The sequence below is a fragment of the Amblyomma mixtum genome, chromosome 6, assembly GCF_055824585.1.
Source record: "Amblyomma mixtum isolate Tamu chromosome 6, ASM5582458v1, whole genome shotgun sequence".
In the NCBI taxonomy this organism is placed as follows: Eukaryota; Metazoa; Arthropoda; class Arachnida; order Ixodida; family Ixodidae; genus Amblyomma; species Amblyomma mixtum.
Genome location: NC_143017.1, coordinates 18,932,254 through 18,943,983, shown reverse-complemented (window position 1 = coordinate 18,943,983; position 11,730 = coordinate 18,932,254). Strand labels below are relative to the sequence as shown.

At 45.0% G+C, this 11,730-nt stretch overlaps 2 protein-coding genes across 3 annotated transcripts in view; one reads left to right on the top strand and one right to left on the bottom strand.

Moving 5' to 3' along the window:
* Nucleotides 1-7,790, bottom strand: LOC149338340 (uncharacterized). Its single transcript, XM_089547617.1, has 2 exons — nt 7,343-7,790; nt 1-1,137 (listed from the first exon to the last, which is right to left on the bottom strand). The coding sequence occupies exons 1-2, from the start codon at nt 7,763-7,765 to the stop codon at nt 658-660; spliced, it is 903 nt and encodes a 300-aa protein (XP_089403743.1). The 5' UTR covers nt 7,766-7,790; the 3' UTR covers nt 1-657.
* Nucleotides 7,791-7,849: 59 nt separating this feature from the next.
* LOC149338339 (glutamyl aminopeptidase-like) overlaps nt 7,850-11,730 on the top strand; it is a 62,329-nt gene continuing 58,448 nt past the window's right edge. Inside the window, exon 1 of one of the 2 annotated variants that reach the window (XR_016283436.1) lies at nt 7,850-8,219. Coding sequence is in view for 1 of the 2 variants with exons in the window: in XM_089547616.1 (XP_089403742.1) it covers nt 8,180-8,219 (40 nt within the window). In the remaining variant the exon portion in view is untranslated. The remainder of the gene's footprint in view (nt 8,220-11,730) is intronic. The other variant, XM_089547616.1, reaches the window with a different exon arrangement.

Here is an 11,730-nt window from a genome sequence, read left to right as displayed (position 1 = left end):
TTCAGACCCCTCAAACATCCCATATTTATTTGTGCACAACTCTCCAACAATTCAGACAGCTGGAGATGGCCATTCCAAAGGAAGGTCTTGCAGCTGGTAGAAACGCTGGATTGCAAGCATGAGCTGCCAATTGGGATTAACCATTTTAGGGGTAGGCTGCCAATTTGGTGAGCAATGAAAACATAGAAGTCTATGCTTTCTGAACAGACCTAGCAGATATGCAGCTATTTCATCTTATAATCTGGTCTTGCGATATAAATAAGGCGCAGTATGAGCCTCAGGCCCACCTGGACAGGCACTTGTTGAGTGGCAACACACGAGAGGCTCAAGGCAGAGCAAGCCTATATACTCTGTCTCACACTTGCCATGCAGCACTGCCAAAGCTGGCACACCTATTCACCCTCGCTCTGTCTGCATCCCCAGTGAATTGGAGGGTCCAACAACTGGCTGCCTTGACCGTCACTTGCAGCGTCTGGCATGTCGCCTTACAGTGTTCTGTGTTATCGCCCAAATCCTCCCTGAGGCTGCAAGAAGCAAAACCAAGTGATGTGCTTTTGCAGGCAGACCACACGGCAAGCGTGAACCACAGTATAGAGAGGACGTTTCCCTCGACACGAGGCTAAGGCACTTGACAACACACACACAGAGCATCACAGATCAGTCCAGGCCAAAGATGCTGAGCGCCGTGTAGGTGGTGCGCAGCGCCAGGTCCTGGGCACCCAGCTGCAGCACGGCCGCCGTCAGCTGCAGCACGGCGGGCAGGCAGCACGGCTCGTTCCGCTGGAAGGAGCAGTAGCGCTCGAGGAGCCGCAGGGCGCGAGGCCTCAGCGCGGAGCGCAGGGTGGCCGGCAGCGCGCGCGCGTTGGGCCACAGGAAGGGGCTGTCGCTCTCGAGCAGCAGCCGGTCGGCCGGCAGACCCCGCAGCACCTCGGGCTCCTTCCACAGGTGTCCACCCACGCCCAGGTAGCAGCCGCGCTCCACGTACGTGGACGCCTGCTCGGCACTGCCCGCGAAGCAGTGGAGGACCACGTGCGCCGGCAGACGGCCCGCGTGCCGCGACAGCACCTCCGCCATGGTGTCGAAGGCAGCGCGCTCACGCAGCACCAGCGGCTTCTGCAGCTCATATGCCAGGGCTATCTGCAAGCCAGGGGAGGAGCAAGATGAAGGACGGATTCTTGCAGCGCAGCCGTTGGTGGCTCTCTTGTGGCATAACACGATGTGACCGGTGGCATCACTGGCCGACAGACTTCATTGCATAATAAAAGTACAAATCATAATCACTGAGGTACTATCTGTAAAGAAAAATTTGTATCAATTTGCGCTCTTTGTAAAGAAATCAGCTGTGAGTCAGCACTCATCTGTGTGGTCCTTCATCCTGGCATGCACAGTTTCACCCACACTGCAAATGAAAAAACGATGCTCATGCAAGGAAAACGGTAAGGGGTTTCCGTGTAATGAAATGCACTCATGGGCAACTAGGGAAGAAAGATGGACGTGTTGCAGAGCAAAAATTAGCAGTCAAAATCACATCTAGCCATATCTACGCACATGCCACTTTGATTCAGCACTGCACATCTGTGAGGTTCGGCTTTGCAACTTTGCAGCCCTTGGCTTAATGATTGGCAATACGTCTGCTGCCAGCCACTGGTGCTGATTTGCAAACATCACAGAAGATGCGAATCTGCAGTCACGCTCATTTCTCGTGAGTAAGTGACTTGAGACCCTAAGAACAAATATGCGCCCAGGATTTGCACACAATATTTCGCCCGAAATTAAAGGAGAATAATAAAGGAGGGCAACAAATCTTTTTTGGATCGCACAGCTCCAATTTCCCACTCCGCACCGTTTTCCCTCGCCTTTTGGCGAAAGCTGCTAGCCTTGACAAGGAAAGTTAAGCCAATCTTAATTTCGGCATCCTCAAAGAGACTATTTGCCGACTCCCACTGAAATCTGAGCATTTTCTGTGGTTTTGTAACTTTTTTTTTTAAGACTTCTTGGGTACAGCTCAAGTGCCTTCCTTTTCTGATTTGCCTGCTGACTTTTCACTGTGTCCTCCCAATCACCTGCAGGCATTCTGTGCCAGCATGCATGAAATTTTCAATGCCATAGCTGCTTCTGCATGGAGATATGGTTCAAACTTCTCACCCATTGTCACCACATCGATCACATTCCTACACAACATGCACTTTAGTCTATGTAGATCGCTCAATCCCACCCGCCATAATCCACATGTTCAAGCCAGGCAGGCTGAAACTGCCATTTTGACGTGATAACATCAGTATAAGGGGGGAGCCTGGTCTTGAAGAAAAAATTTTATTCATGAGGTCACAGTTAAGAAACCTTGAGGGAATATGTATTTTGTGTGCTGATTCTAAACATGTCATTTAATTTCATGTAAAACAATTCCTTGAGCACTTATGTAATCTTTATGCATGTATTTTGTGAAGAACGTTGAAAAAAGTTTTTTGTGGGAAACTTGCTGAAATGTATGCCATTGGGTTCTCTCGACACCAAGAAATGCAATAAGGGTAAAATTGTCTTCCTGCCTATCATAGAACTTAAGTTGTAGGGTTTTGAAGTTGACGCTTCAGAAATGAGAATAGTGTGAATTCCTGTTTTTGAAGTGGCAGCTTCAGTACCCTATAACAAGTTCTATGACAGCCAGGATGATAATTTTACCCTTATTGTATTCCTTGGTGTCGGGAGAACCTAATGGCATACATTTCAGCAAGTTTCTCGCAGCAAATTTTCTTCAGAACTCTTTGCAAAATACTGCATAAAAATTGCACAAATTGTTTTACATGAAATTAAATGACATGTCTAGAATCAGTGCACAAAAATACATGCACCCGGAAAATTTCATAACTATGGCTAGATTAACAAAATTTTCTTTTCAAGACCAGGCTCCCCCCTTAAGAGAGAGTGGTGGAAGACAGGGAGGGGACAGAGAAAACAAGCACCCTTACTGCCTGAAATATTCTCAAAGAAATAATGCATTTTTGACGGGTTTCTGCTTAAGACCAATATATTCACAACAGCTAGTCTTCACAAGAGGAGGCCAGTCTGTAAACTGTAGAACTACACGAAGTTACAGCGAAATGTAATGCTCGAACCTGCTGTTCTTAGGACTTGGGGGTGATATGAGAAAGAAAAGTGGGATGGTCCAGAGCAGAAAATAATCACCATCTGCTCCGAACAGCTAGGGTAACAGAATCCCAGTTTGAACATGACCATCAGGTGGGGAAGGTCACCATCAACAAGTACAGACCCATCATCGCAAATATAATACTTTTTTAAAGATAAACAGCGAATTCTTGCATTGGCCACAAGCTGAAAGGCTCGAATTATTCTATTCCAAGGGACTTTTCTTTTCCAGCCAAACAAGCAAGGCAAAAACTACTCGAGTTCGCAAAACAGCAGGATAAGAAAACTGGTGCCTGATAACTGATAAACTGTGTACACTGACAAACATCTATGACAGCGCGACAAACTCTGTTGTCCTATCTACGATATAGACAAGAGCAAATACATTGAGGCACTACTCAGGCCATCTGGCACCAGTCCACAATTACCATTAATGTTTATCAATATCTGAAGCCTGCTCCATAAGCGTGACAAATGTGTCCCTTCTTAGATGACACTCATCACAACTACATTGCACTTATGAAAACTTGGGTGCATCCACATGTGACAGACAAAAAAATTTTCCTTACCAATATGATAATAGCATATCATCATTATCAGCCTGACTACACCCACTGCAGGACAAAGGCCTCTCCCATATCTCTCCAGTTAGCCCTGTCTATCCCGCAAACTTCTTAATCTCATCCACCCACCTAACTTTCTGCAGTCCCCTGTTACGCTTGCCTTCTCTTGGAATCCACTCCGTTACCATTAAGGACCAGCTGTTGCCTTGCCTTCGCATTACACGCCCTGACCAAGCCCATTTATTCCTCTTCATTTCGACTAGGATTTAGCCCCACCATTCTGCTCTGCCTGTCTAACTCATTGATCATGCTTTGCAGTTCATGTCCTGAGTGGCTTAGCAAGGCAATGCTATCATGTCATCAGCGAATCGCTGTTCCCAATTCAAGCCTCGGAACACCTCCTGTAAACAGGCAGTGAATAGCATTGGCGAGATCGTGTCTCCCTGCCTGACATCTTTCCTTATTGGAATTTTATTGCTGACTTTATGAAGGACTACGGTAGCTGTGCTGTGTTATAGATATCTTCCAATATTTGCGCATAACACTCTTCTACACCCTGATTCCGCAATGCCTGCATGACTGCTGAGGTTTCCACTGCGTTAAATGCATTCTTGTAATCAATGAAGGCTATATATAGGATAGGATTGAACAGTGCACGCAGGACGAGGACACAGAGAAGAAGCGACAAGACGCGAGTGCTGGTGTCAGAGCTCGTGTCTTGTCGCTTCTTCTCTGTGTCGTCATCCTGTGTGCGCTGTTCAATCCTGCCATGCACCAACTAGCTCAACTCTCCGTACCTATATATAGGGATCAGTTACATTCTGCACATTTCGCTATCACCTGATTGATAGTGTGAATATGGTCTATTGTGGTTTACGAAAACCTGCCGGATCATTTGGTTGACTAAAGTCTAAGGTTGTTCTGATACTATTAGCGATTACCTTAGTACATACCCCGTAGGCAATGGACAGTAAGCTGATCGGTCTGCAATTTTTCAAGTCCTTTATGAATTATGATAATGTTAGCATTCTTCCAAGCTTCTGTTACGCTCGAGGTCACAAGGCATTGCGTATACAGGGCGACTAGTTTTTCTCGCGCAATCTCCCCTCCTTCCTTCAACAAATCTGCATAGTCCAGATATAATGAAATATAGTGGATATAGCGAGGCGAGTTCCGATTCCTGCCGACGTCGCTACAACCGGGCTAGACTGTGTACTAATACCTTACGTATCTTTACAAAGAAAGAAAACATTTACAAAGAAAAGATCCGTTTTTTTCCTTTGTAAAGATACGTAAGGTATTAGTACTAGCCCGGTTATAGTGAAGTCGGCATGAATCGGAACTCGCCTCGCTACTGTCCAATGCCTACAGGGTATTTACTAAGGTAATCGCTAATAGTATCAGAACAACCTTAGACTTCAATCAACCAAATGATCAGGCAGGCTTTTGTAAAGGATACTCCACAATAGACCATATATTGGCTAGAATTAAAGCGCAACAACACGGCACAAAGTACGAGAAAAAAACGACAGGACAGGCGCTAACTTGCAACACTTTAATGTCTTCATAAACCGCCGTGTATATATCACACACAAGCGGGGGGAGTAAAGGCTTGCACTATATTCACACCATCAATCAGGTGATAGCGAAATGTGCAGAATATAACCGACCCCTATATATAGCGAAATATACCTGCCCTTAAAAGACACGGACTGAAAGATAGAGACACACACACATAGCGCTGGTTATATATAGCCTTCCTTAATTACAAGAATGCATTTGGCTCAGTGGAAACCTCAGCAGTTATGCAGGCATTGCGGAATGAGGGTGTAGAAGAGTGTAATGCGCAAATATTGGAAGATATATATAACACAGCACAGCTACCATAGTCCTTCATAAAGTCAGCAATAAAATTCCAATAAGGAAAGATGTCAGGCAGGGAGACACGATCTCGCCAATGCTATTCACTGCCTGTTTACAGGAGGTGTTCCGAGGCTTGAATTGGGAATAGCGATTCGCTGATGACATGATAGCATTGCCTTGCTAAGCCACTCAGGATATGAACTGCAAAGCATGATCAATGAGTTAGACAGGCAGAGCAGAACGGTGGGGCTAAATCCTAGTCGAAATGAAGAGGAAGAAATGGACTTCGTCAGGGCACAGAATGCAAAGCCAAGATAATCGCTGGTCCTTAAGGGTAACGGAGCGGATTCCAAGAGAAGGCAAACGTAGCAGGGGGCGGCAGAAAGTTCGGTGGGCGGATGAGATTAAGAACTTTGCGGGAATACAGTGGCCGCAACTGGCGAAGGACAGGGTTAATTGGCGAGACATGGGAGAGGCCTTCGCCCTACAGTGGGCGTGGTCAGACTGCTGCTGCTGTTGATGATGATGTCTTTTTTTAGCTTTGTACCTGCCATTTGGGTTGCATTCACGCTACTTCTTTTGTTAGAACATTACGCAAAGGCTTGAGCAAAAGTGGAGATGTGACCTGCTAGTCAGTACTATCTGATCACGCATGCCTGTTGTTGACATATGCACAGTGGCAACCTCCCTAATACGCTGGCCGGTTTGCAGAGGCATTTTCGTCGGGCATGGCTTTTTCAGAAGAAAGGCTGCAAAGAACTGCTCTTTGTTTGTGTGGTAGCAGGCTGTATGGCACGCTGTTTTATCAGTAAATCTCCATCGCAAGTCGCTACCACGGCACAACTTTGCACGCAGGTTCTGCACGTGGTTCTGTGCGCATAATTCGTGAAAAGTTAGTGTAGTGAAAAATTTCACGCTATGGAGCATCTTACATGGTGAGCTCAACAGCCCATTGTCCTTCATTGACTGGTACAATACACAGAGCTTGGCACACAAGAAAGTAGCCAATATAGCTGTCAGTCTGCAGTGTCGTCACATTGGAATGACCCCCCAAGAGTGGAAGCTATCCGTTGCTTCAGACAGCATGAAGAACCTTGGCGCCAAGTTGTGCTGCGATAGATTCAGCAATTCAAGGCAGGCTTGCCCAGCCAGCCTGCCTGAAAACAAAGAGCAGTTCCTGGCGCCTTCTCTGACAAAAAAGCAGTGTTCAACAGAAATGCATGAAAAAGGCCAAAACATTAACACAGCACACAGCATACATCTTGGCAACAGGCACACGGCATCAGATAGTGCTACAAGCAGCTCTGACACCATTTCCGTGCTCTCTCCACTTTTGCTCACGCCTGTACCTTGCACCTATGTAGTACGCTTTTGCTTTCAAGTTGTGCCCTGTGCAATAGTTTTCCTTTTCACCTCGTATTTTTCTGCTCGTTCCTCTTATATCGTTGTTTGTCCTCCTTACTCCACGCCCTTTTGGGCCCTGTAAGGTGCTTTGAATAAATAATAAACAAACCTCTCGCTCTTGATAACAGTTCACTGCTGAACAACTGCCGAAGCATGCTCAAGAACAAGGACAAAAGGTGCTGCCCTGCTTGTTGACCCGTGCAGAGTGCTTCCCTCACGCTGTGCTGCTGCTGGTGACCAAGTAGCATGCAGGCCTCAGCTTGTTGGGGCTCCACAACATGGCACAAGCACACATCCTCCGTAGCCTCAACGGAACTGCGCACTCCGAGCGTGCGCGGACAGCATCAGCACAGCAGCAGCAGCAGTACCTGTTTCTCCAGCACCTCGACCTGGCACTCCGGGGAGGAGAAGTTCTTGCTGAAGTCGAGGCCGCACTCGCCGATGCCGACGCACTCGGGACTGGAGGCGACGCTGCGCAGCACCTCGAGCGTGTCGTCGTCCCAGGACTTGGCGTCGTGCGGGTGGATGCCCGCGGTGCAGTACACTGTGCCCGGGTGCATCCTCGTCAGCCGCAGGGCCTCCTTGGTGGTGTGCGCCGACGTGCCCAGCACGACCATCTTCTTGACGCCAGCATCCGCGGCGCGTTGGATCACGCTCTCCAGATCCCTGCTGAACTTCTTGTTAACCAGGTTGGCGCAAATGTCCACCAGTATGTAATTCTCATCGTCTTCCGACTCATTTTTCGTTTCCAATCCCAACAGCTGATCACATCCAGCATCGCCCGACGCCATGTTACTGACGTCACAAAACGTGTAATTTTGATTTGATTTCAACCTTTTAACAGTCAGGAGCGTGCCTCGCTAATAAAGCATTTAGAAAAGAAAAAAACGAATATTTTAATTACATCATTTACTTTTTCTGCCGTTCAAAGAATTTAAAAACCACGTGATTCATCATTGCATTGGCTCTTCAATCTTCATGCCGGATCTTCAGCTGGAAGATCACTTCGCGCGCTGCCCGCAAATAAGATTGTAAACAGATACATAAGATAGTTGGGTTATCTCACTCCGCCCTGAGGGCTGCAAGATCGCTGCGCGCGCACTTTTACATCATGCCGGACCGATAGTCGCGGCGCTATCGGGACCAGCGTGTGAGCTGCTGCGCGCGGCATCATCCTCCATCCGCATCACTAAGCGCGGGCAACGATGAAGGAGGGAGACGTCGACTACGTCGCATTCCTCACCGGTGAGGGTTGCCTCACTGCTGTTGGACTCATTGTGCACTTGCCCGACCACGACTTTGTGCATTGGAGCATGCTGTCTTTTTAAATTATTTCTCGAATGTCCGACCCAAGCTATCCGCAACGGGAATTAATTACCAAACCCAGTAAATAATTCTGAACTCCTGTGTACTTTGCGCAGCATGAGCACTGCTTGCAAAAATGAATCAAATACTGCCTGCTGCAAGCTACTACTTTCAGTGTGCAGTGACTTTTTTGTTTCAGTAAGTTTGCTTCGCTTGCTTGTGCGCTGAGTCGGAAACAACTTGTCTGCAGTGAAGCTCCGCCCATATTCTCCCACAGCGCACAGAATTCCTCCACGACGAAAAAGTAGTCCGCTGCTTCCTAAACAATAAATTTAAGAAAGAAATCTGAGCTTTAGAGTTTTGATACGATTAAACATTAAAAAGCCATTTTACTGCCATTTCGTTTACCGTTTCTCTATTTCATTTACTGTTGCGATTGGCCAGCGGAGTAACACAGGACGCCGCGGACTGCGGCCCAGTGTTACTAACTGCTGCTTTTTTACGCTGTATCCTACGTTATCATCATCATCATCAATGAAGTGCTTTAAGTTGTTGTTACTAGATGGCACCATAGTATTTTCCATCTATTGATTGTGGTTGTGGTTACAGTCCACTGATACTGTTACCGACAGTATGTACCGTCTGTTGTAAAGGTTTACAGTCCACCACGCCATTGAAGTTACAGGGCGTTGGACTGTAAACTTGCGCCAGACAGCTGTGCATCAGTATGTGGCGACGTTTTGTGTGAAAGCACGAGAAAATACTGTGGTTTGTTAAAACTCTGATTACTGTCTTGCGACTGGGGCCATATTAGGTTTTGGATCCTCACGTCTGCTGGGTAATGTTGTGCGATGGGGAAATGCTGCTCGTGGTTTTCAGCATCGGGGGTACATAAAAATGAACCGCTGTTTCAAAAATTCATGGTAAAAATGTTCTACTGTATTTCTATGAAACTGCTGTAAAATTGGACACTTTGGATCCAGATGAAAATGGAGGTTCCATATTCAGGTGGAAATGCACTTTTCCAGCTGGAAATGCCATTTTAACCAAAGGCATCATCAAAAGAATTAGCGCTGTTGAGAAGGTTGGTTTAATCGAAGTTTAATCGAAAAAAGTATAAAAAGCCCTGGATGACAAAATCACTACCAGCGCATTCGGATGCGGAATAACATGTACCATACTTTTATTTAGAGCCGTGACGTAGCTCTACTAAAAGAGTAAAAAGTTTAGAAATACACTTACCGATCTTAAAGCCGCCAAGACTAACCACTATATTGAGAGGTTCTCGAAAATCCAAAATGATCAGGGAAAAGCCTGGAAAGAAATAAATAATCTATTGAATAAAAACTCTGTTCGCGAATTGAATTAAATTTTAACTTCAGAAGGTACACTGAGCGGTTCCAGCTTGGCTAAAGCTATGAACGAGTTTTTCGTGACAGTAGGCATTCCAGCAACTGATAAACCCAAACTTAGCAGTGACTACCTGATCCCCATTGCACCATTACCTAATTCTGTAGTGTTTGCCCCAACTCCAAATGAAGTAGAATCATTAATCAAAACCATTAGGAATAACGTATCGGCTGGGTATGACCACATAGCAGCTGTGCTGTAAAAGTACATCTCCTCATCTATATCTGGCATGTTGGCTCACATTACAAATTTTATGTTTGAAATGGGAGTGTACCCAGATGACTTAAAGATTGCTCGTGTGTGTCCAATGTATAAAGACGGTGACAGGAATGAAATCTCCAATTGTAGGCCTATTTCAGTATTACCTGTATTATCAAAAGTATTTGAGGGTGCGATTAACAGCAGATTGCAAAACTTTTTCGACAAACATAACGTTATAGCTTCTACACAGTACGGATTCTTAGAGAACAGGTCCACCAAACAAGCACTGCTAAAAATCAAAGACAAAATCATCAATAATACTGAGGACCAAAAGTACACCTTGGGATTGTTTCTTGATTTTCGCAAGGCATTTGACTGCGTACAGCATACTATTCTCCTCCATAAGTTACATGGCCACGGTGTGCACGCAATAACCCTAGATGTGCTCACTAGTTACTTAGAAAACCACTTACAATATGTTTGAATAAATGAGAATTGTTCCGACAGGCTAGCTATAACCCAAGGTGTTCCGCAAAGTTCCATATTAGGGCCATTATTATTATTTGTTTACATTAATGACATGTCCCAAATATTAGATTCACCTGATCATGTAATGTACGCAGATGACACGAACCTCTTTTTCACTGCCCCTTCACTGCTTGCCCTAGAAAGTATGACCAATATTTACTTAACTAGATTACATATGTGGTTGAAGGCAAACCGTCTGACCGTAAACCTGAATAAAACTACCTACATTATATTTAGGCCCATCAATATTGTTGAACGCTACGTAGTTGATATTCATTACAGAAGTAGAATAATTGATAGTCAGCTGTTTCAAATTCTTTGGTGGCTGGTTCTCCGAAACTGTTCCTTGGTATATTCACGTTAGTAATCTTATATCTGGCCTATCTAAAACATTTGGTTGTCTTTATAGTATCACCCATCTCCTGCCTGAAAGGTTGTAGTTATCTATGTACTATGCACTTTTTTATTCCAAATTGTCTTATTGTAGTCTTGTCTGGGGGCACTACGACTAAAAGCAATTACAACAAATTGATACTTGTACAAAAGAAAGCGTTACGAGCAAGTGAAGGGTATTACGGTCATCCTCAATATTTGGCTACAGCACCTAGCTCTCTTTTTCAAACACAGTTTGCTTAAAGCAGATCAGGTATTTTTTTATCTTTGTTCCAACACATCTACAAAAACCGGCTGTACAATACCATCCCAGACAATTTCTCATCACAGTATCACTTCCGAACACACAGAAAACTAGTCCACTCGTACCAACTATGGGAAACAGAAAATGAACTGTCAAGCACCTACCGCCCTAAATAATTTTTCGGGTGTCTTGATTTTAGGGTTTCTCTCAAACGTTATAATTCAATAACCAAACAACACTTGATGCAAAATGACATGTTTATTCATGAAAATTTCGTTCACTGATGTTCTGACACACTTAGCATACCTTCAAATACAACCCTTTTTTTTGCGTGTGTCTGATCATTAATACTACTACTGAGTAGTCTTGGTTTTATGTCCTATTTTGTTTCTCTGCTGTGATCATGTTTTATGGAATGTGCGAGCTCCCTTCTCTTTGTTTTTCTCTGTAATACATTGAATTTTCGTTTGCTTTGTAACATGTTTAATTTTTTTCCCCGCTGCCCTGTACTGCAAACTGTACAAGGAAGCTGAGCTTCCTCTTTCTTGGTTTGAAAGAAATAAAAAGTCTTTGAAGAACTTGTTCCAATCATCTGTAGTCCGAGGGAAAGATGAGTAAATGCATGAATTCTAGCTCTGTAAGGTTTTAATGATTGCGCATGATGATTTCTTGTTG

What these genes read in the sequence shown, in the direction of transcription:
- LOC149338340 (XM_089547617.1), bottom strand. Translation starts at nt 7,765, where the DNA reads ATGGCGTCGGGCGATGCTGGATGTGATCAGCTGTTGGGATTGGAAACG. An exon ending in TCGAGGTGCTGGAGAAACAG is followed by an intron (nt 1,138 to 7,342) that starts GTACTGCTGCTG and finishes CCTGGCTTGCAG; the next exon opens with ATAGCCCTGGCATATGAGCT.